Genomic DNA, 24,249 nt, shown 5'->3' with positions numbered 1-24,249 from the left:
CTCTCTGTCTGTCCCTGACCGTCGGAAGACGGACTGGCCTGTGGGAGGCGAACTACCTTGGATTCCCTAAATGTAGACCAAGATGGGGTCCGGTGAAGGAAGGGGCAGTGGCTGGGTCAGATGGCTTCTGCACGGGGTTCAGCCAAGGGGCACCGTCTTGGCTTTTGCCACAAACCTTTTAACAGTTGCCTGTCAGGCAGGTGAAGCCAGTAGGCCAGAACAGCCCCTCGCTCCCCCCTCAACCTGGTGGCCTCCAGAGGTGTTACATTCCCAGCCCCAGCAACCCCTTGCTGGGTGGGGGCACCAAGGTGCAGGGCAAGGCTGGGTGAGACTTCCTACCTTCTTAGCCTTGGCAACTTCGCCAGGTGTCATACTTGGCTTTTGATGTAGGGTTGTGCTTAAACTTGCAATTCACTCACCATCGTTATTAGGACGACCACTTATAATCCCTGCAAAAAACATTGCACCCATCTCCTACCTGGGGCGTTTCCACGTGAAGTTCATTGGCCATTGTGCAATCAAAAAACTCAGTTAGATGGATCTTTGTTCTGATCCAACAGGGCTCTTCTTGTTTTATGCAACAAAAGAGGAAAATCAATCTGCATAAAATTCACATATGCTCATTTTTATGTATAGCTACCTGAATTAGACTTTCTACAATATAAATGGAAATATAGTACATCTCTATAGTCTGAAGCCCTGTGACTGAGTGACCTGGGTGTGCCTTGCTCACTGTCTTGTTGATGTGCAACTTTAGGCTGGAATCTCTTCTTCTGATGCTTATATTTAAATTGAATGTAGCTCGGACAGCCCTTCAGATAGAAGCTGGCCACAAAATATTTGTTGTTTGTTTTTCGGCACCAGGCTAAGACCTTTTTATTTAAAACTTATTTTAATTGTTAATTTATTATGTAGGTTTTTTTAACAAAAAAAAAATTTTTAAGCCAAGATGCACCAGGTTTTAATATTTTTATTGTATAATTTTATATGCGTTTGTTTGTTTTTGTTGTGAGCCGCCCCGAGGCTTTGTTGCAATGGGGGCGGCATAGAAATGTTTTAAATAAATAAATAAAACAGAGGACTCTCTCCTGGCAGCCATTCAAATAGAGAACTGCCCCCTGTAAAAGAGGCCATGTGGCTACTTACTTGAGAGCCAGGCTCAGAGTGGGTGTTGCTTATGTCCTAAAATGAGGCTAATTTCATCACAACTGCAATCTTAAAGGCTCTGGTGGAATGCATTTATGGGGGAAGGAACAATTTTAGTCAGGGTCTAGAGATACAGTGTAATAAGGGGAGAGAGTTTAAAGGAACATTTCCCCTACAAATAGAAATCTAGCACAACATGGCAAGATAGAAACTCTTCCTTTAACAGGTTTAATGAGGCAGGAGCCTTCTTGGAAGCTGTCCACTTATGCCAAAATAAATTCGATAGTCTTTTTATTGTTATATGCTGTCAAGTTATCTCCAACTGATGAATGAATGCATTCCAAAATGTACCCCGCTCGGCTCCTGTAAACCCAAGGCCATGGCTTCCTTTATCAATTCATCTCATATTTGGTTTTCCTCTTCCTCTGTTTTCAGCTTCCCCTAATATTATTGTCTTCTCCTGTGAGTCTTGCCTTCTCATGATGTGTCCAAAGTACAACAGCATCAGTTTTGTCATTTTTGCTTCTGGGGGAAACTCTGGCTTGATTTAATCTAGGACTCTCTTGTTTACCTTTCTGTTCATACAGGATATTTGCAAAGCTCTCCTTCAGCACCATGTTTTGAATGCGTCAATTTTATTTGTTTATTTCTACACCACTCAATAGCCAAAGCTGTCTGGGCAGTTCACAACCATTTTCTTCCTGTTGGCTTTCTCCACTATCCAGCGTTCACACCCATGTACAGAAACTGAGAATACGTTGTTGCCAGCAAAAACTTGATGCTCTTTTCTACTTTCTTCACTGTTGCCCTTCCAAGTCTCAGTCTTTTTTCAGTCTCTGGCTGCCGTCTCCATTTGAATCGTCTTTAATGCGCCACAAGTTTTTGCTCCCATAACTAACAAGGCTGAGGTAACTTTACATGGGGAAGGATTCTCAAATGCGATCTTCTATCTAGAATCTGAAGTGTTGCAGTTCTACGAGTTGATTCAGTTCCCTCAAGTCTCAGCTTCAGCAGGGCTTTTCTTATGTTCTTATGATATAACTCACCTCTTCTTATCCCATTGCATTTTAATAATGTTCAGAAGCGTTACATGGCTTGTTCAGGTTCAGGTCCCCTTTGCTGCTATTATTCCAAATGCTGTCTGTAGGGAACAGATGTAAACCTGGTTAGCCCCACATGCAGGTGGCCAAACGTCTTTCAAATGCCAGTGGAAAACGTGGCTACACTGTGCGGCCTCCTGCTGTCCATCAGGAATATGCAGTTTGGGCTAATGCACATAATAAAGAGCTGTCAAATGAGCCCTGCTGCTTTCAGAACACTGTTATGCTACCTTATGCAGGGTCATACAGTGAGGACCAGTGTGATGTAGTGGCTAAAAATGCAGGACTGGGACTCATGAGCTCTGCGTTCTAGTCCCTGCTCAGCCATGGGGCCAGCTGGGTGACTCTGGGCCAGTCACCATCTCTCAGCCCAAGCTACTTCACAGGGTTGTTGGTGTGAGGAGAAGAAGGAGAATTTATGTAAGCCACTTTGGATTCTTTGTAAGGAAAAAGACAAAAAATCTAATAAATTAGCAAAGAGCACTTCTGTGCTTTCGATTTGCTTGCATGGAATAAATTGCTTCGTTCTGTTATATATTTGTTCTTATAATACATCTACTGTTGAACTGTCCATCGTAAAACAAGTTATGATGTGTTCTATTGAGCAAAATATAGGTTTATCTAGAATTCTAACAAAAGAAAGCCGCTATCTGTTGGACCCTTATCCTAATGTATACAGGAACATAGCGGAAGAAACCTGTGGTTGAGATGCAAATGCTTTCTTCTTTGCACATTTGGCAAAAGAGCTATTTTAAAATCATTAAAATGTGGCAAATACACAGAGTTCCTTGATTCAAACATAAAAATAGTAATGAACTAATTGGGCACTCAGCGAACTGTATCCATAGCATTCTGCTCTGCTCAGATAAGAAATTGTTACTTTCTTATCCTAAATTGCTAACTAATCGCTATTGAACACAGCAGAAATGAGGATGATGTTCTTATAGAATAGCAATTATTGATTTTTGGCTGTAAAGTATTCTCTTGTATACTAACTCAGTGTGGAAGCATTTTATAAAGAGTAACTGCCATGTGCAGAAGGCCATAGCTGGAAGGAGAAAAGTTGACCCATGTTTTAAACCAGGGTGAGGATCCTTTCTTGCCCCCATGACTTATGGCTAGCCTTCTAAAGCTCACATGTCGGTGGTGGACAAAGCTAAAGCCACCCCCCACATACAGGGACACACTCAGAGGTCCATCTTTTCTGCCCAACAATTAGGCTTCTAAAAGCCAACCACTGGAACCAATAGGAAGTTTCTATTAGAGTCAGCAATGCAACTCACATGTAGTACATTGTTGCTATATCATATGATATATAAAGTGAATCAAATGAAACGGACATGACACATGGAATTAATTTACAACACAAGTCTATGCCTGTTTAGGCAGGAAAAAATCTTATAATTCCCTAGCATAACTGGCTGGGGGATGTTGGGAGTTGTAAGACTTTTTTTCTGTCTAAACAGGCATAGGACTGTGCCTTTAGGAATACAAGTATCAAGAAAATAGTGTAAAAGCTTGCCTACAGAAATACAAATAACCATATACATGCAATATACATTAGATGTTTTCTAGTATAACTCTGAACCCAACCTGGAGGGAACCGCAATCAAAATCCAGGACTGTACAAATACACATCTGTTTACACAATAGTACTTTCCACTTTGCATATGCATGTGTGTGGATGTGCACACAGGGTACTGAATATTCAGAAATGCAAAATGGTGTATGCTAGGAAAGAATAATATTGAATGTTGAAGTTTCGCCTATCTGTTGGCAGGATGTTTTGACTGGATACCATCCAGTTACTTTTCAGTAGCTATCCATTTTACTTTAAAGTTTAAACTGTGGCATTCATTCTTGAATTTGCTAATGAGATCAAATTCTCTATGTTCTCATATGAGTCTTTTTTGTAAATTTAATTTTTTAAAAAGCCCAACAAAATGGAATATATCCCTTCCCTAATTTGTGCTCTGCTAACATTATCCTTTTTACAATGCACTCCTATATATGTTTACTCAGGAGTAAGTCTTCTTCAGCGTGGCATATTCACAGGTAAGGGGGAGTATAGGATTGCAGCCCCAGCTGCATGCAGTCATAAAAGGACAGATTTGGCAGGTGGTTACATATACAATATCAGCGAGTGTGCAGGTAAAGGAGCCTTTGATAGTATGGGTATAGATATTTGTATTCAATGGCTTTTCTGACAACCTTGTTAAGGTATCTCAAGCATTCTAGAGCTGTCATTGGCACAATTTATCCTTAACATTTCATACAAACACCAGATTCTTACACATCTTAAGAACTAAGAGCTCTGAAAATGGTGCACTGCCCATTTGCCACTCTTTCTTCTTGCTGATTTGCTGTGCTACAGAGGTTTCCACAGTAGGAAAGAAGCCAGCCAAAAAATCAGTAACTGATACAACCCTGGAAATGAGAGCAGGTGCATGATGTACTCCTCTGGTATGCAGGCCCTTGTGTGGACTGATGAGAGGCTGTGTGGATTCTGGTGCATGTGTGACAACGCTCTAGCTACAGCAAGCACTTGTCGTTCCTATGCATTTGTTGTACATCTCAGGCTTCAAAATTCTAGATGAAAGGTAGTACAAAACTTCAGTCACTCGGATTATCTAGACTGCACTTTTTTAAGTGCAAGCAAGTGGTAAGTTAGCTGCTTTTGATTTACTTTATAAAGCAGGATATATTTAAAATGCAAAATAAATACACTTCTGGAAGCAACTTGCAGATAACTGTGATAAGTCATGAGGTCACACCTGATTCTTTGTGTATTTACTCCAGTGTAAGCTCCACTGAGTTTGATGAGACATTGTCCTGAGGACTGTGTGGTTAGCATGGAAGCTTCCCAAAAGGCCCTTAGGAACAATCCTGTGCTTGGTTAGACAGAGAAAAACCAGAGAGCCACTGTGATATAGTGGGACTGGGACTCAGGCGATCTGGGTTCCCCACTCAGCCATGGAGCCAACTGGGTGACTTTGGGCCAGTCACAGGCTCTCAGCCCAGCCTACCTCACAGAGTTGTTGTTGTGGGGATAAGAATGAGAGCAGGAAAAGAATTATGTAAGATGTTTTGCGTTCTTTAATAAGAAGAAAAGAGGGGGTATAATCTCCCCCCCCCCGCCCCACAGCGCCATTTGTACTGTATAAAAACCCGAAACTCTTGGTAACAATCAATGCATCAGGTGAAGTTAGTCTCTGGCAGTTATAAACGTCTTACGTCTATACTCCCCTTCGATATAAATTTTTTCAGGAGGTTAAAGTACAACCCCAGCCCATGAAGAATCAATTATTCCAAACGGTGCAATAAAGCAAAGAAGAAGAAAAAACAAGCTCTTTATCATCTTACTGTACTCTGTTCTTTCTTTAGTTTTTAAATCTCTCCAACACGGTTCAAAACAAGCGCAAGAAACTTCTCCCTCCGGCCATGCGGGGGCGACGAAATCACACCCAAAAGGCGGTGGGGTGGGGGGAGAGCGAGAGCGAGCAACGCTTTACGCATGCGTAGATAATCACGTGACAAGTACAAGGAAGCCTTCGGGCATGCCCTAAGCAAATATGGTGGTGGCTGCGAAAGTGCCTTAGCCGTAAAGGAAAACGGCCTTTAAAGCGTCGTGCTCTTGTAATCCGGAGCACGTGTGCCTTCTGCCAGGAGCGGTTGCAGTGGGAGAGAATGAAGACCGGAGCTCAGGTAGGTAGGTGTCCGTGGCAGCCCAGAGCTAGTGTTATGCCCAAAGCAACTGCCGTTTCTAGGCTGTTATGTGTGGAGACAGAAGCGGTCGCGTGACCGTCCAATTATCTCCGTACCAGGAAGGAAAAACCCTGTTACGCAGTTGCGGCAAAAGCATCAATGAGTTTTTTTGTCTCCCGGAAGGTTTGAGAAGTTCATTATGACACAGACTTTCTTGGAGTGATGTCCTTCTCATCAGAGCAGATTAGGGAAGGCATTCGGTGAGAACTAGTAGAGAAACCTAAGACCTTTGCTTAGCTGTGATTAGGCAGAAGTGGTTAGGCAACTGAGAAACGAAAGGCATTAGCAAAGGAATTTGATCTTTGGAAGTCAGATGATACCTTGTTTTAACTGCCCCCCTCCAAAACATTGTCCTACTATTGCCAGTCCAGACTTGCCATACTGCAGATTGTGTGTTTAGACGCACATACAGCCCAGTAGGGTTGCCTGCTGTTAAGATCTGAATAATATATACTTTCTGCCGCAACTGCTCAAGGCAGGACATATGACTGTCTCCTCATTTTATTCTCACAACAGCCTTGTGAGGTAGGACAGGCTGAGAGATTGCAGCTGCCCCAGGGTCATCCAGTGAGCCTCACAGCTGAGCGAGTGCTTGAATCTGGGTGACCATCTTCTGTCTCACTGTAACATTCTAACTTCTATGCTGTTGATTTCCCTGAAATTTGACATGAGAAAGGGTTGCATGAAAATGTTCCAAATAAGTTATATAAAATATATGATTTTAGTACCAGTGACTGAAAAAAATGTCCAGGCAGGTGTCTGTAGCTATTGTTGGATTTCTTGGAACCGTTTCCTGTGCTGCTCCATGTCCAGTAAAGGCACTGCTACTTCTGCAATGTAGAACTCATATTTGTTTCCATATACAGTATCCATACCACTGCTGGGCACTCAGTCCATTGTGCCCGCGGAACACACTGGCTGCATAACAGACAGCTTAGCTGAAATGCTTGTTTCTGGATCAGGACAGGCTCTTGGGACTGTTCCACTGCCCTGCCCCCTTCCAGTATCCAGCATTTCTGCTCATTTGGGGTTGCATTTCGAACCACTAGCTCCCCTTGCACTAGTAGTGTGTCCTGCTGGCATGCACGTAGGATTAGGTGCTGCCCATTATCTTGGAAATACATACAGTCCTGGAGATTCATGCTGAAGTGCACCTAGAAAATCAGTGAAAGGAGTGAAAAAACACCCTTCAGGAGTCCTCTGGGGGTGTAAATCAAAAGAACATTTATAGTTTATTCAGACATACAGGAAATACTCGTACATGCTACATGTTGGCACCCCGGAAGGGACAACCAAGATGGACAAGATGCTTTTATAACATATCAGTTATATACTGAGAGGAGGGGTGGAGGGGTCACATACATAGTATGCCAGAGACACATTAATAATGAAAAACAAAAACAAGGGGTTGAGATAATACAGAGAAAGAAAGGTAAACAGTTAGCATATTTAAGAGTGTACCTCCAAAGGACAGGTCTTTCAGGACAGGGACATTAGCCTTTTTAAGGTGTGTATGGAAAGCAAGATTTGTAACAAGGATTCCTGATTGGAGCAGGAAACTCATCTTAAGTCTAAAACTGTTCTTATAGTGTCAGACTTTTAGCAGCCAAATTATGGCAAAGCTTTTGCTCGTGTTGTCCTAACGTCAGCCAAATAAATAAAGGTGCAGCTTTAGGCTGTCTAATTTTCTTTGTAAAGCATCTCTCAAAGATCAATCTAATTAGTTTGCCTTAGCTAGCTTCTAACCAAACTTTAGCATTTTGTTTCAGGCAGAAGCCTTGGGCTCTATTGATTTGCATGGAGCAAATCATGCTGGCTGAGGGATGATGGAAGTTGTAGGACTTCTTTCCATCTAAGCATGCATTGAATTGCATCCTAAAATACCCAATTAAAAATTATCCCCTGCCTCACCCCATACTTTGTGGGTTCAAACCTGAACTCCTTTATTGATATTACTTTCTCTCTGTGTTGGGGGAAGAACCCATGCTGCTACCTAATCACAGCTACACCAAAACCCTGGATTTCACAATTAATTTCTTTTCATAGCTCTCACTTCTCTTCAGGGGATGGGTCAAAACAGCATTAAAGTCAACCTGGAGGTTGAGCAGTTTGTGTGATTCTATATCCTCTGCGTATTTCTTCTCTGTATGGCAGGTTGGGAAGTGTTGAGGCAACTTAGTTCTCTGATGCCATCGGGTGGTATCACAGAAAGAGGATAAGGAAAGTATGCAAAATTTATCCATAGCTACGTTGGCCCATGAAACAAAATATGAACATTGTAAGAGGGTGATACCTTTATTAAGAGGGAGGAAATCAGGATATAAACATAATGGGATGTTGATGATGACAATGGTTTATTGAAGTTTCATGAAATAGCAGGTGAGCATCTGAACTCTTCAGAGCTCTTTATCAGGTTGGAAGTTTACTCAAGGTGTGTTTGCCTTTTATAACAGTTTTAAAAAGGTGATACATAGGCCAGCCTATTCTGATCTGGTGCCTTCCAGACATTTTGGATTTTATTCCCCATGAGTCCCAAGTGGCATGACCAAATGGTCTGGTGTTCTGGCAGTTGTAGTCCAAAACATCTGGGGGACACTAGGTTGTGGAAGGCTGGACTAGGCCCTGCTAGGTGCACAACTGACCATGCACTGCTGGGAAAAATATGTGGTGATAGTTGTTTTCTTTCTCTGCCTCACCAAAGTTATTCAAATGCCAGCAGTTACTTGAACCTGTCTCCAGAACCAAATGGAGCATCCAGATCCCTTGAGAGGCAGAGGACAGATGTAAAGGCAAAACTAATGTTCAGCTCTAGTCTGGTGCACTAGATTTGTTGTGGAAGTCTCTGTGTTGAGATTTGTAATGCTTCTCACAGGCAAAGTGTGCCTTGCTCAGGGTGGCAGAAAGTAGAACTGACTGATCTTGGGGTGATTTGCAGTAGATCAGCAAGGATCTCTGACTCCCTATTTTACTTAACAATAGTAGCAACCAGGTTACTCTTCTTCCTCCTGCCTCTGTCCCTACCGTCCCATCACCATAAATTGAAATGAAGAACACTTGCAGTGGAATTTTATGTACAGGAGGAATGTGAGTCCCGTTCAGGTTCATTGGTCTAGTCAAAACACATTCCTGGGCTATTCTTTAATGCTAAGGGTAGTTCTTTTTCAACAGGCTCCAAACTGATGGATCTTATGGGCCTAATAAAAATAAAGTAGGTCCCACAAGTTTCATGTCAGGTTTTGCAGAATTTGATCCTTTGTTTTCCACCTGTCAGCAGTGGCACTGGGCTTCTGTCAAGTTGAGGAGCAGAATGTAGCCCAGGGATAAACAACCTGCAGTTCTCCAGGTGTTTTGGCCTACATCTCCCACCAGCCCTAGCTAGCATAGGCAAGGGTGAGAAATGATCAGAATTGTCAAAAATTTTGAGGGCCACAGGTTGCCCTTCTCTGGTATAACCTCTGCAGGAAGGGTGATGGTTGGAATTGGTTGCACATGCTAAACTGCAGGAAATAATCTGAAAACAAGATAAGACAGTCGCCCTACCAGTAGGAGTTTCTGGAAAGGGGCTGCTAAGGACTACATCACTGGGACACATGGCTGCTGTCCTAGGGAGATGTGACCATATCCTGATTTTTATGAAAACCAGCCAGGGTCTCCAGTTGTTCCCTAGAGTAATGGGTGACACAGGGCCCAGACAACATGATAAGCAATAGTCCAACATTGAGTATAGGTTGCTGTTGAACTGCGAATTGTGGTTGAAATGTGACTTATGTTGTCTGAACCCAGCAGCACTAACAATTTGGTGTGTTAACCATGATTAACCCATGAAGAGAACCCATGATTTGTTGTTGGGTTATGAAGTCTGAAATGTTCATAGTTAATGAACAATTGCTTGTTATCGCAACTGGGTTTAGGCAACATGATAACTCACATTCAACCACAGTGCATACTTGACTCCTTGAGTATAGGTTATAATATTGCCTGACCCTGAATGTTGTGCCTGAAGGCCCTAATTTGGAAAGTTGTGTCATTTTCTTCTGGAAGGGACCTGCCATCCTCACCCTTCCGCTAGCCTGGCTGCTGCTGCTTAGCTCAGATGTTTCTGCATTTCTGGAGCAGTGTGGTCTCTCTGGGGCAGCTTGCTGCTCCTTCTCAGCAGGAATGGAGCTGAGGCATTGAATGGACTGGCAGAAGTTTCTATTATCTTCAGGAAGTGGGGCAGGAGCAGAGCCAGCTGGCAACTGCCTATGTGACCTGTTAAATTTAAAATGGGTTCTTTGCAGTTTTCCCCACCACATTGTGGGGTGGTATTTCCCTCTCCTGTGTGAGTTATTTTGTTTAATTTCTTCTGTGCAAAGAGGCATTCCTGAATGGCAGCATACAGCTAGTCTTCTGCTGCCATTTACAGTTGTTGCTGATGACATTTGCAGCATCTCCCCGCCCTTGTTTCTTTCTAAATTTCATCTCTGTTCTTAAAGCATAATTATTTCTCTCTCTCTTGGTCTTTTCAGGAATAAATAGCATTGCTGAAGAACTGATAGATGAAAGACCACATGTGTTCTCAGAAAAGGAAATGAGTGCTGTTCTCCCAGGATGTATTTACCTTTGCTCCCATTGTGTTTTCGCCAGCCAAGTAAGTCTGAACTGGTGCACGCGGCTGAATGCAATGGTTGCCAGTGCTCTGTGTAACATGATAGAGCTGGCAAGAATGGAAACAGGTGCACACACCTGTTTAGCCCTTCTTTGTCCTAAATCTTCTGTAGGAGACCTCTCAGAGTCATTCTGTCTGTCCTGGAGAATTGTGTAACAGTATCGTCATGGTGTAATTTCAGAATGTGGCTGGAGGATGTCACATTTGAGCCCTGTGTTCCAAACGAAACCTTTTTGGCCTGTGGAAAAGCTGGCATGTCAAGCAGAGGCGTTCCAGCCTAGCCTGTGCTCTGTCGTCCATGTTTTCTCCCTGCAATGTGAATATAGCCCTGTGGTCCTTACCCACACTTTGTGATGTGCTGCAGGCCTCAGGTAGCTGTGCCAAGCGATGCTACTTGGGTGTAAGGAGATTGCAGTTGAAGGTTGGCATTCCAGAATCTTGTAGTTGTGCAAAGATGGCCTTCCAATGCTGCAAGCAAAGTCACAGCTGTTGCATTTTCGATCCTGTTCCTCCATATGTCCCTTTGGCTGCTTGCAGCCTTGCCTGCCGGGGGCAAATTGTGGGTTCTGCAAACAACAGCAGGTAGGAGAAGGTGGACACTTGCAGCAAAAGTTAGCAATTGCAATCTCTTCAGTTACGTTTACCAGAGAGGGTGACATAGGCACCATGTGCATCCAAGGCATTATGGATGTAGTATACTAGGGCAATGAATTAATTTAAAGGTATAGCCAGTTTGCTTGGACAAGAACCTAGCAAACTTAGTACAGAATGCTTTGCCATGGGATTATTTTTTAAAAGGCACCTTCAGAATCTTCTGCTGTAATTTTGGGCATTTTTAGAAAAACAGTCCCTGTTGGCTGCAGCATGCTGGGAACTGTAGGACCTGTTTCTGTCTAGACACTGATAAGACTCTCCCCTTGGACATTAACATAAAATTCTTGAGTGCCAGTCCTGTAGAGGGAACTTCAAAAGATGAGGTGTTAGCATTGAATAGCTTTTCATTTTTGCTTTAAATGGTTTTCTTCCTGGCCAAGAAACTTTTTCAAAAGAAGATGGTTTTAGCAGTGCCCCCGTCCTCCAGGCTTTTAAATTTTTTCCAAGTCTTTTAAAACATGTTAGTATTTTTGTGTTTTATTACCTTAGTCCTCCAATGAGGTTTGTTTATTCTAGCCCCTGCAATGTGATATTATATTTCATGCCGTGTTGGCATGTCTGTTAGTTTTAGATTATAGATTTTCTTGTGATTTTAATTGTACTGTTATCATGGTTGTAAAGTGCTTATAAAAATGTTCTATAAGATAGATAAAGCCAATACATTTATTTAAAATGAATGCAGTTTTATATTAATTAGGAAAGACCTGCATACTTACGTTTGGATGAGACTACATCAGTGGTAACTCTCAAGTCTTTTCATATGCATTTGACTCAGATGAGGATTGCTGTTATGATACGTTGTCATTGTGCAGCAGGCAAAGAGATTGTGGCTCTCCAGATGTTCTTGGACTGCAATTCCCATTGGCTAAGGCTGGCAGGGTATGATGGGTCTTGCAGTGACATTTTTTCCTGCTCCATCATTACGTTACATGCAGAGAGCTGACAACTGCTGCCAATTAAATCATTCCAAGTTCTTGTGCACATACCAGGAGGGAGAAAGACAAGTTTTCTTGTTCATTGCTTTTCAGTTGTCACAGAATGGTTTGTCACATGCCAAAGTCCAGCAAAAGTATTCAAGAAATGGAGGCTACAGTGTACTTACAAGAAGTCTTAAAAGGTGGTGAGGGAACATTTGCGTGATGTTATCAAGAATTGATGTCCAAAGCTGATGAAGCATTTACTTGTGTGCCATGTCCAATCTGGAAGGCGTGGGCTTGCGGGTTTTTCTGTCAACTGCTCTCTGTGTCCATAATTGTGCTAGGAAGAGATGCATCTCACTACCTGCTAATCAGCGTGTGTCTTCTGTTCCAGCAACTAAGAATAACACACCCTCGGAATTTCAGACGGTGAAAGAAGAGTGCTTAAACTGCATACAGGAGGCCCTCTTACAGGGACAGTGGCAGAGGGCTGCAGAGCTCATGATAAGCTATCTAGAGACACTGGAGAATACCAGTCGGGAAAAGCAGCTTGCAGCTCATGAGGCAAGTAGACACGCTTAAGAAAGCAGTCCTGCGGGCTAAACCCAAATGATGGAGTGCCGCGCCGTCAGAGCATCAGGTGCCCTGCCAGGAAGTACAGCAGAGGCTTATTTTGAGCCTCACTTTGTGCCAAAAGGAGGGTGTTTATGTAGTTGGCCTCACAGCCTAGATAACTCTTCCTCTGTGCTGGGAATGGGCACTGAGAGTCTACTGGGTCCATGATCTCTCCCCATACACTGATACGCCTCTGATCCTTCTTCCCTCCATTCTGATGGAGTTGTGACCTCAGGATAGGGAGCTGCTGTGGGGTTTTCTGCAGCAGCAGGAAGGGGCAGGGATCAGCAGGCAGGACCCCCCCCCCCCCGAGTTCAGAGCTCTGTCTCCACCCTTGGAGTGAGAGGTTCTCTGCATCCAATGGCCCCGAGCAACATCTTTGATGCACTAATGCTCTAACTCTGGAGATATGTTGAACTGGTTTCTCCAGCCTGTAGTTCTATTGAACACATTTAGGGAATGGGTGGAAACGGAGCCTTTATTGGTGGTTGGAGCATGTGTCTCTGTCCTTGTTGTTAAATGCCTCCTCATGCTCATGTTTGTATGGATAGTTCGCTGTCTGCATTGGCTTTATTATTATTCAGAACACATCTTCTTCCTAATAGGAAATCTGGAGAATAGGAACTGAGATTTTGCAGCAACATCCACGGAGCAATATCGATGAGACCAACCACTTTGCAGACCGGATGAAAAATTCAGGAGTTGGAAGATATTTAAAGGTGTGGAAAGATTCGAAGATTCCTTAGGATCCTTTGAAACTATTTTTTTCTTTTAGTGTTTTGCAGTATTTATGTTTTTGCTGTTTCATGCAGAAACTTATCTGGGGAAACATACAGTTTTGTGTTTTAATGACAGTAGAGCTTGTTACATATGGCTGTACAGGTGTTCAGAACACTGGAAACTGATGTATTACCCAGTCATAATCACATAAATTACAAGGATAGATCACTGGGCAAATCAGCGTCACGTACATGCAAAAGGCCTGATTGGTGCACCTGTACAGATCAAGCCGGGGTTCCTTATCCAGGCTGAAGCTGAAAACCATGCACACACTGCAAGCTCCAGGTGTTTGGAGGACCCCTGGGCAAGATACCCCGAATGGGTCCTCTTCTGCAGTAATTCTGCCTACTTGCCACCATGATCACCAAGTGCTGTTGCTCCTCGTCCCCTTTCTCCTCATTGCTCCCGCTTCGTTTGCTGAGAGCAGAAAGCTGCTGAGAAGTCAGGCACAGCCTCTGCAGCTTCTCCTACCAGAGCAAGCAGCAGGTGATCAAGCAGGCGGCGGCAGTGGCGAGGAGGAGCAGTTGCAGGGGCTGTTGGCAGTGAGCTGCTGTCGGGGTGTGCAGCCCTGCATTTGAGCTTGCTCTTGAGCCAGCTTTTAACTAATGGCTACAGGTTTCTTTAGAGCATGCCTTCCACCTCCTGTGCAGCGGATTTCTGGATGAGGCCTATCAGCACCTGGTCCTGGCAGAAAGTTGGCGCTATGGAGAACAAACTGCTGTTCATGAAAAAGAGCTGAAGCTTGTGCAAGGCTACAGGGGGCTGTTGGATTATTATAAGTGGCTGAAAAGGAAGACGGACCTGCTGGAACTTGGTGGGTACCTACCTTTGAGTACACCAGTGCTGCATGCAGTGGTAACTCGTGCAGAAGGCCATGGATTTTTACATTAAGTTCTTGAAACTGAAGCTGCAATCCTAAGTGTATTTTATAAGGGAATAAGCCCTATTCCACACTGTGCAACTTAGTTCTGATTAAACATGCTTTGCAGCATTAGTAAAGAAAATTACTTGATAGAAAAAAAATTGATCTGCTTCACTGATAATCTTGCTCAGATTTATTAGCTTGGGATAAATGTAATGCTTAGCTATGGTCCATTGCCTTAAGCCTAATTAAGATCTCCAAAATACATGCCATGATGGTTTGCCAAGTTAATTCCCATTTAGGGACTTTAGGGAGAGACCAATAAGCCCCGCTTGTCACTTTGCAGGTATTCAGGTGAGGGAAGCCAAAGCCGCTTTGCACAGATGTAGGGTGCACAGATGTACACTTCATATTTTTGCATCCTGGCTTGTAGGTAATCCTTAGCCATGGGTTAAGTGTACAAAAAGGCAACTGAGTTGGGCGTAAGAAAAAAATCCATGTAGTCTCATACCTTTATTAGGTCAATGACAAAAATGTGCAAGTTTTTGCATTCTTCAGATCTGCTTATTGTGCAACATGTTAGGCTTAGGGTGAGTGGGGAGGAACCAGACTGGATTTTGAGACCCCCTTTGTCAGGGTCTTCAGATGGTATGGAGGAGGAGGGTTTGCAGACTTTCAAATTGGGTTCTGCCAGGTGATGCAAGGACTTCCTTGCCCCCAGGACCAGTGAGAAGAGTAGCAAACAATTGGTGAGCTTCCACTTTGGAAGGTATGAAATCCAGCTGTTGTCTTCTCTCTGGATGTACCAAACAGACTTTTGGGTTGATGGAAAACTGAAATAGATATTAACTAGGCAGTTTCTATGCTATCCAAGTTTGTGATAGCAAGTGCTGGTTCTGGATGAACCGGGGCATTGCTATGGTTTCAGCTGAGGAAGCAGCAGGGGGTTAGCTGTTGGAATCACCATGCATGGTTTCAGCTGCGTAAACCAACAGCTGCCCTCCCACCTTGGCAACTGATTCAGGGTGTCATGGCTGATTGTAGGTTAATTAACATATCTGGGAGAGACAGTTGTCAGTTTTTCTGCCTCTGGTGCCTAAGTAACTTTGCCAGTGTTTGGAGTTATGTACCGTGACTGCAGGGGAAGCACCACTGGTTCTTCTGAAGGTGTTGGCTTGGGCTGCTTGGAAGAAAAAGTGGGATATCAATAACTTCTTCAAGAAGCAAAGCATCTGGGGTTGGCCCTGGCATAAATGATAAATGCATAATCTCTGTGATGGCTGCTTTGGGACCAGAATCTAGAAATACAGAATTGGGAAAGGTACAGAAAAGGACAACCACAATGATCAGAGGGGTAGTGCAAAAGTTATAATATCTGGTGCTCTTTAACTCTGGAAAAATGGGTGAGTCTGGTAGATGTGTGCAACGTTTTGCATGATGCAGAGAAGGTAGATAGGATGCTATTGCTCTTCCTCTCTCATCTTCTCGGAGAGCCGGTGTGGTGTGGTGGCAAGAGTGCTGAGCTGGGGACCTGGGAGATGTGGGTCCTGCTCTCCACTTGGCCTTGAAGCTCACTAGGTGACTTTGGTCCAGTCACTCACTCTCAGTCTAACCTACCACACAGGGCTGGTGTTGTGAGGGCAAAATGGAGCTATGCAAGCTGTCTTGGATGCCTCACAAGAGGAAAAAGGTAGGATATAAATGCGGAGCAATTATAATAGTTGTAGTAATAATTGAACCCAGTGGAGTCATCCAAGGAAATTAAGGTGGGAGATTAAGGACAGACAAAGGAAGGTTCCTCTTCACAAGCACATTATTAAACTGTGAAGCTGGTGCCACACAATGTGTTGGTGGCTCTCTATTCAGATGGTTTAGACAGTTTTGCAGAGGAGAAGCATGCCCCTGGTTACTTGTCCTGATGGGTATCGATGAACTCCAGATCTGGAGGCAGGAGATCTCCCAGTTGTTGGGAGCACAAACAAAAGCGTGCCACGCATTTGTGTCCCACTTGTGGGCTTCCCTCTGGTTGGTCACCATGTGAGCAAAGTGCTAGGCTAAAGAGGCCCATTGTCTGATCCTGTATGACTTTTTTGTATGTTATGTTTTTCAAATGCAGAAAAAGCTACCACTGTGATATTTTGCTTCTTTGCTGTTCCTAAGCCTTTTGGGGCTGCTTGGAAAGCTGCTTTGAATCCAAGACTAGTTTTCAGCTGCTGTACCTAACATGAGAGGTGGATGTCTTGTTTTCCACAGATGAAGGCAGCTATGCGGAGTCTTCTGTTCAGCAGGAAATGGAGCATTTATACCGGCAGGCCAAAGGCAGCCTCAAGGAGATTATTAAATTTCCTGGAGTCTGGGATCCTTTTGTGATGTGTTATGTGGATGTAAGAGCCCATTTTACCAATACAACTAGCTTACCACTTCTTTAAGTTCTTGATCTGAGTATTGCTGGCAGTTCAAGATTTGGTAGCCTGGCAAACATTTTCAGCAGACTCAGATCATTTGATAAGAGACAGAAATGGGGGAGGAAGAGTGGGAGGGAGCATGCAAGTCCAACCATCATACCCAGTAGCCAAACCATGGATTGGCAGGTTGATCCAAACTATCCAATACATACAGGTTTGGTGATATATCCAGGCATTTGTTCCATCTGGCTTCTGCTTGAAGTATAATCTAAAACTGTTAATTCTGACGCCTTGTATTGATTTCCTGACTGCTGAATTAAATTGTTTTCAAGGGAAGCTTTTCTTTTTTCTTTACTTTTCTTATATATTTATCTCTTTTTCCTGCAAGGAACCCTAGGTAGTTTGCATAACGTCTTCCTCCACTTCATTTTATCCTCATGACAATCCTGTGAAGTAGGCTCGGCTAAGAGTCAGGTGACGAGCCCAAAGGTACCCAGTGAGCTTCAGGGCCATCTGGGGACTAGAACTCACATCTCCTGAGTGCTAGTCCAACACTGTTGCTGCTAAACCCCACTGGCCTTTGATGTGTTGACTATGTTGTAAAACGGGGAGTATCTGAAGATGAAAATGCACTTCGCCACTTGAAATAATTGGTTACGTATTTGTATTCGTTCAGATGCTGGAACACTATGAGAAGTATGAAGAAGCAAAAGAAGTGCTAAGTGAATATGCCTATAATTCCAAATATCCTTCCAACCCTAATGCTCATGTCTTCTTCTATCACTTCCTAAAGAGAAGGGGTGAATCGAGGAAAATAAAGATTTCTGTACTCCAGGTATGGGACATAGGTCTGTCTTAATGGCTGTAAATGACCAAGAACAATAAAAACAAGTGTGAATTTTCCAAATCTAGTCTGTCATTCCAGGATTGCTGCCATCTTTTGTCTGGATGGTGCTGCAAGTACAGCGGCTTTGGGGAATGTCAGTGGTTTTCTCGGCAAACACATAAAATGCACAAGTAAAATATGTTTATAGACACAGTTTACTTACCACTTTTTCCAAAAGCAGAAAACAGTCAACTGAAATGCAGTAATAGTACTGCACTGCAGTCACAGAGCAATAGCCATCGTAAGTGTCTGGAACATCTGAACAGAATGCCAGTGAGTTGTCCTACCTTCAGTTTCCACACAGCAGAAGGAGTCCCATTGATTTCTGATAGGAATAGGTCTCTGATCATGCCTCTGAGAAAAGGTTACTTTGTGATCACTTCTATACCTAGGAAGTAGTTCTTCTGAGTTTTTCTTGATGCCCGTCTGTCTCATACCCATTGGAATAATAGACTTTATAAAGATTGCACTTTATAAAGATAAAAATGGGAAACTGTTATGCCTACATATACTTCATCTGTGACGCATCCTGCCTCCTGCTATAGCTCACTCTGGCACAAGCCTTTGGCACTAAGTCCTCCACTGAGCCGTGTGTGTTTATCCAAGTGCATGAACACTGCTGGTCTCTTCCTAGGTCTTGCATGAGCGTGTTCCTTCTCATGAGTTGATGCTGGAATTTTACAGCCTACTTAAAAAGTCAAGTAAGACCTTTTTACTACCTTCCAATCCCAGTTCTAGAGTAGTAGAGGACTGGATGCTTGAGCATGATTGCATAAAACAAAGCTGTAAAGGAAAGCTGGTGGTGTCAGTGGCAAAGGAACTTTTATCAGCCTCGGTTACAGTTTGCCGGCTGTAACACTGTCTAGAAAAAGCAAAGCTGGCTTCAGCTGGCTGCATGCAGACTAAGTGACTGTAATGCATTCTAGATAGGGGTAGGGCTGCATCTTTTAAACAATTGCATTCAATCGGTCTGCTCCAAAGTACTTGCTCGGCCCAGGATGGCACAGTTGCCTCCATTATTCCGCTTGAGGATAAGGAGAAATGTACCACCCATCTGGTATGAATATGCAGTAAAGTGGACCTTGGTACCTCTAATTCATATGTCATGTCTCTTGTTTTCATTGCAGAAAAAAAGAGAAAACATAAATTACGGCTGCGGGTTATTTTTGCAGTTTTGGACTATCCCGATTGGAAGGAAAATGTAAAAGCTTGGAGATTTTTGGCAAAACAGATTGTAGAAATCCTGCAGAAGTAAGTGGTCAAGGGCCCAGTGGGTCACTCAGCACGTTACAGCTTTTGTCAGACTGTACCACTTCAGAGTGTGGGAGCTTGAATACATCCTCATACAATAACCTCCCCTGAAACAGAAACCTGTCATGTCAGGGGAAGGTTCTGTTTACTTGCTCCTGCTGTTAGAATCCATTTCAGATTGCTTATAAACCAAAGACACAAAACACTGTCTTGTTTTATTTTATAGCAACTGTTTGTTTATTCTTAATGTTTTCAACTCTGCATATAAGGTAATGAAAGTTTTGGAATTAAAAGCAGGAAAAATAACGCTTTTTGAGGAAAATGTATTTTTATTTTAAAATAATTTTAAACAGCACAGCCAGTCATGCTCTAACAGCTTAGTGGGTCTTGCATACAAATGGCTGGGGACTTTGCAGGCCAAAACAGGAAGTTTCAGCGTGACTAGTGAGAACTCAATCAACTCTGAACCAGACTTTCCTGGTGGAGATGATGGCAGTGTCCTACTATGTTTTTTTTTAAGGAAACAGAACTCCTTGATTTGAAAAAGGTTTGATTTATGATGCTGCATCTGGAATTGACTCACTAGCTGCTCACCTATAGATGCTTTTTGGTGTCCAGGCAACCTATTAACTGCAAGCCCTGTGGAACCTCTTTGAACCCAATGGACAATTGCTGGAGAAGAACACCCCAGTTTTATGTTTAGTTTTAGTAAATGTTGGATGAAATTCCCCCGCTCACCCCCAAAACCTTTTTTATGACTGCTCTAGATTACTGCTGGTCATTTTATACATGTTGCTTATCTATACTGTGTGTGTTTCAAAGCAGATTTGTGCCAGCTTGCAAGAACATAAATAGAACTGCATGGCATGCCTTGGAACAGTACATCTTTCTGCTAATACAGAATGAAGCTGCAGGCAGCCAAACGGAGGCTGCCGAGCAGAGGCTTGGGAAAAGAAACACACATTTTTATCTACCTCATCGGTGTTCTGATCATGTCCACCCTCCTCTGCCAGCATCCAAGATCGAGGGTGTGATCCTACCTGTGATTAGAGGGGAAAAAAGCCCTATGACTCCCAGCATGCCTTGCTGGGAACTGTAGGCCATTTTCTTCTGATAAGGCATGCATAGGATTGTGCCTTCCATCCCCCTGGGTCTGGATCTTGTTTATTCTCTTTTCCTTTTCTTCTCTTTGCCAGCTGTGGCAAGCAGCTTGACTGGCTCAAAAAAGAGTGGAGTTTCCGCAAGGACTGGTGGCCGGCCTTCCATTTCAGTGTTTATTTGGCAAAAAGAAACTGGCAGGATAACGAACGTCTTGCATGTGAAAAGTTACTTGTAGCTGGGGTACTGCTGGGAAAAGGTATTTTTCTCTTTTTCTAGAAATGTTGTTACGTACATAGGTGGCAGCGGTAATGGTGATGATGGCTTCCCCCTCTTCCTCCTCCCCCCCCCCACTCCAGAGGTCGTGCATTGTCATTATGACAGGCAGCCATTGGTAGGCTTGTCCTCTATGAATTTGCCTTAATTGCTTTAATTGCCTTTCAAGGGCACCATTCCATGGTGTCAACCTGATCATGATGATGCTTTTTAGCTGCATGGACTATGCTTAGCAGTCTGGCCTATTTCACCCAGACAGCAAATGGCGATCTTTAACTTGGCAGACCAGTACATAGTCTTTGGATGAATGATAATGTTTGTCACTTACTGATTTATCAGCATTTAAACTACACATACTTCCAAAGCTCCTGTGAGACTGTTTTCAATATGAAGGACCCTTTACTTCCAGAAAACTGCCATCAAAGTCCACTTCTTGCTCACACAGGATGACTTGCTTAGATTTACTTGTTGCCTGTTGTTAGTCTGGCTAACAGTGGAGGTCCGCATACTGTGGAGTGCCCAGTTGGATGCTTTCCTCTTTATCTCCACTCAGAAAAACCCAGGCAGCCTTCATGCCATATCACAAAATTCTTTTTCAGGTCTGCAATTTGCCAAAACCCATCGGGGGTTTCCTATTTAGGAAACTCTTGCCCAAAGCCCCATTGCCCATGCAGAATTAATTTCAAGTTATTTGGCCACTAGATGTCCAAAGAGCATGCTATATGTCAGGGTGGCCAAACTAAGGCTCGCATGCAGCTCTTTGAGTTTATTTTGTGGCTCGCCAGCCACGAGTGGCAGCTTGCAGCTCTGAAACATGTGACCTTTACCGTATGTGGCTCTTCTGTTGAGCAAATTTGCCCACCCCTGATACAAGTGATCACTGTCTTCCTGAGGAAAAGCTGCTGCCACACTCCAAAGCTAAACCAGGTTAAGGAAGCTTCATACTACAATGTTGTAAAATTGCCAAGATTTCTCTGGGAGAGAGATTTCTCAGAGACTGCAGGCCAATTCCCAGGATTCACTGAGGGAAGCAGTGATAGGAACTTGTTCAGCTTGTGAAAAAGATAGTCTGGATTATTTTCTCTGGAGTGTAAGCATGGTGTATGTGTGTTTGCTAATGACACTTCATAGGGCAGAGCTTTTCTGAGCAGGAATGACAGTCCTGCCTGTGTACAGTTAAATGCACTGGACGTTCCAACCAGTTCATGCTTAAACCAATTGCACAAAAGTCTGAGAGACAGAATAGAAACTGTTTCTCCTTTTGTATAAAATCACAAATGTGCATCCCTCTGAGTCTTCTTATTGTGTTCAGTGGAACCCTACTCGCTTTGCATTTTCTTCTTTTACATTTAATATGTAATCCAGTAATTCTAATGCCATTTTGTTTTTGTGTTTGTGTGTCTAGATTGCAAATATTTTAAGTACATCATGAAAGAACACTATAAAGCCAAGAAGAGAAAGTTCAAAACACTGAAAACCTTCATAAAAGAACACAGCTGGGTTGCACAGAGATTGTGCGCTTGATATTTGATTACTTCAAAAGTCAAATGCCTTCTTGAAATTATAATCTGGAAAAATAATTAGTATAGATTTATAGGTTTCAGTTTCTATACAGATCTCTCCTGCAAATAATTACTTCAGCACAAAAGCTTTGTACATGAATGAGAACCTTTTTTTTATCAGAGTTCTTGTTTTATAATAAATCTGTTTGAAAGAAATGCATTGTTCTACTTTGAGTTATTGCTAAAATAAAACTTGAGTCTTGAAGCTTTTATAGGAAAAGTTTCTTGCTTATATATCTAAGTCTTCATTTTAAACCTTTTGAATATGCTCCTGAACAGAGTTTCCGTGTGCATAAGAGATGGTGCATAAGAATTGATTGCCCCCAGAACCAGGAATGGTTAACAGGTGGAAAGGTATACACCAGTCTGTTGTGAGCATGTGTGGCTTGCACCGTTTTCAAACCTGCCTGCCTGCCTTCCACTGTTGGTCTGCTGACCAACCCTGTTCTTCCACCCAGTATGGAGCAGTTGAGGTCTGTGAAGCAAAGGCTATTGTATCTCCATAAGAAGTTTGGCTCGGTGTGTTGACAGGTAATGAAATGGTAGACTTCTAAGTTGTGAATTTGGGACAAAAGACTGAATGTCCTATTTTTAGATTTCTCAAGCCATCAAAAAGACCAAATGTTAGTGCTTGATCTACCATGGAACAGCTAACCATACTGTCAGTGAATCAAGCACAAGAATTCTTGGATAAGGAGTGGGCGGCCCATGACCACCTGCTGCTTTCTGTGTGGCCTGGGAGTGCCACCCACTTCCCCCAACGCCTGGCTAATTAATTGGTGTACGGGTAAAGGGCACCACTGTGAGCAGTGCAGGGCAGCAGTCTTGATAAGGACCTTTGCAAGAAAGGCCCTCGCCAACTCTGGCTCCCACCCACTAATCCCATCCCAGCAGGCATAAATTGGATGCAGCCCTTGAGGCCAAAGGGCTACTCATAATGTTTGCAGCTGTAGTTCGAAATCAACATGATCTTTCACTTTTTAAATAAATTTCAAACCAAAAATACAGTAGACAAGCAATTGTAATGTGGCTTCTTTCACATATCAAACTTTGGCTTGTCTCTTATAAATTACACCATTTTAAGGTAATTTTATTTATTTATTAAAAGCTTTTCTGCCCCTTCCACCACTAGCATCTCAGGATGGCTTTCAAGAAAAATGGTGTCAGAAAAAGCCAATAAAATAATGAGATGCTTTTTCTGACGCCCTTATTATTTTATTTCTTAATTTCCACAGCATGAGTTCCATGGTCTTTCCAGAAGTGATCACATATTAGCAAAGGTCTCCTGTCTGAATTATCTTTGCTACTACATGAAGTAGTTTCCTTTTAGCGTAGAACGTGTTCTGCTTGGTTTTTCGAGTTGACAGGTTTAGTGGGCTCACTAAACCGATTATTCCCCAATTTTTGTATCTTACAGCTGGAGGGAATTCCTCAGGCGTTGCCTGTACTGGGTGATGGCTAAATGGGCTGCTACCAACATAAAAACAGGCTCCTTTGATGATCATGGCTTGGGACCAGGATATATGAAGGAACATCTTTTTCCCTACATGCCCTCCCACCCCTTAAGATCTGCAGCAGAGGCCCTGCTCTGGGAACCCTCCTTACAGAGATTAGGAGACAGAATACCCGGAGGAGAGCTTTTTCTGCGGTGGCGCCCCAGCTATGGAATGTGCTCCCCAGAGAGGTCCACCTGACGCTGACATTATATGCTTTCTGGCACCAGGTCAAGACCTTTTTATTTACCCAGTATTTTAAAGTTTAAAATTTTAATTATGTTTTTATTCCATTTGTGAGTTATTACTGTTATTACTATTATTATTGTTTGGGTTATTAGTATGACATTTTATACCATTGTATTTATTGAATTACTGTTTTAAGCCATCCAAAGTCGTGTAGTGATCAGACGGGTTAGAAATACCCCAAATAAATAAATAAATGATCACACATTTGCTACCAAAGGGGCTAGACTAGCCAGTGCTGAGCAGCAGCAGAGAGTGCATCTCAGCATTCAAGATGCTGACCCTTCTCGTGGCTTTTTCGTGTTTCTGACTAAATGAAGGACTACTGCATGTTGCTGCTGGCATGTTTGACCCTGAAATACTTTCTGCATCACAGAGCAATTAACATTTTTGGAGTGCCAAGGCAGATACCAACAAAGCTTTGGACTTCAGTGTCTGAGCAGCAAAACGTTTCATGAGACACTTTGCACATCAGTAATTGTAGTATGCAAACTGTTTTTGTTAAATCTTCCAAGTAACTGCATGAAAGGTCAGAGCGTATTAGA

The 24,249-nt window shown here is 43.0% G+C and overlaps 1 protein-coding gene and 1 long non-coding RNA gene across 6 annotated transcripts; one reads left to right on the top strand and one right to left on the bottom strand.

Moving 5' to 3' along the window:
- Nucleotides 1-5,807: 5,807 nt before the first annotated feature.
- TAF1A (TATA-box binding protein associated factor, RNA polymerase I subunit A) lies at nucleotides 5,808-22,121 on the top strand. 5 transcript variants are annotated; one of them, XM_044430585.1, is made up of 11 exons: nucleotides 5,808-5,951; nucleotides 10,520-10,641; nucleotides 12,625-12,794; nucleotides 13,451-13,564; nucleotides 14,241-14,439; nucleotides 16,741-16,871; nucleotides 17,569-17,727; nucleotides 18,413-18,479; nucleotides 18,906-19,029; nucleotides 20,226-20,386; nucleotides 21,809-22,121. In XM_044430585.1, exons 2-11 carry the CDS (start codon nucleotides 10,602-10,604, stop codon nucleotides 21,925-21,927), a joined length of 1,284 nt encoding a protein of 427 aa, XP_044286520.1. In that variant the 5' UTR covers nucleotides 5,808-5,951; nucleotides 10,520-10,601; the 3' UTR covers nucleotides 21,928-22,121. The 5 variants fall into 5 exon arrangements, with proteins under 5 accessions (XP_044286520.1, XP_044286601.1, XP_044286686.1 ...); XM_044430666.1 differs by having other exon boundaries at nucleotides 5,812-5,955; XM_044430751.1 differs by lacking the exon at nucleotides 5,808-5,951 and adding an exon at nucleotides 10,152-10,332.
- Nucleotides 7,221-12,098, bottom strand: LOC123023802. The gene is made up of 2 exons (XR_006414814.1): nucleotides 12,030-12,098; nucleotides 7,221-11,225 (listed from the first exon to the last, which is right to left on the bottom strand). It is a non-coding gene; the product is annotated as an uncharacterized LOC123023802 (long non-coding RNA).
- Nucleotides 22,122-24,249: the final 2,128 nt, after the last annotated feature.

The sequence above is a fragment of the Varanus komodoensis genome, unplaced genomic scaffold, assembly GCF_004798865.1.
Source record: "Varanus komodoensis strain SLA01 unplaced genomic scaffold, ASM479886v1 scaffold1, whole genome shotgun sequence".
NCBI classification, from domain to species: Eukaryota; Metazoa; Chordata; class Lepidosauria; order Squamata; family Varanidae; genus Varanus; species Varanus komodoensis.
Note: the sequence above shows the minus strand (reverse complement) of the source record. Positions and strands in the feature narration are given on the sequence as shown.

Coding starts and splice junctions, on each gene's coding strand:
- TAF1A (XM_044430421.1), top strand. CDS start 12,352: ATGGTTTGTCACATGCCAAAGTCCAGCAAAAGTATTCAAGAAATGGAG. Junction 12,431..12,624: donor CTTACAAGAAGTCTTAAAAG/GTGGTGAGGGAA, acceptor CTTCTGTTCCAG/CAACTAAGAATAACACACCC. Junction 20,387..21,808: donor TGGGGTACTGCTGGGAAAAG/GTATTTTTCTCT, acceptor TTGTGTGTCTAG/ATTGCAAATATTTTAAGTAC.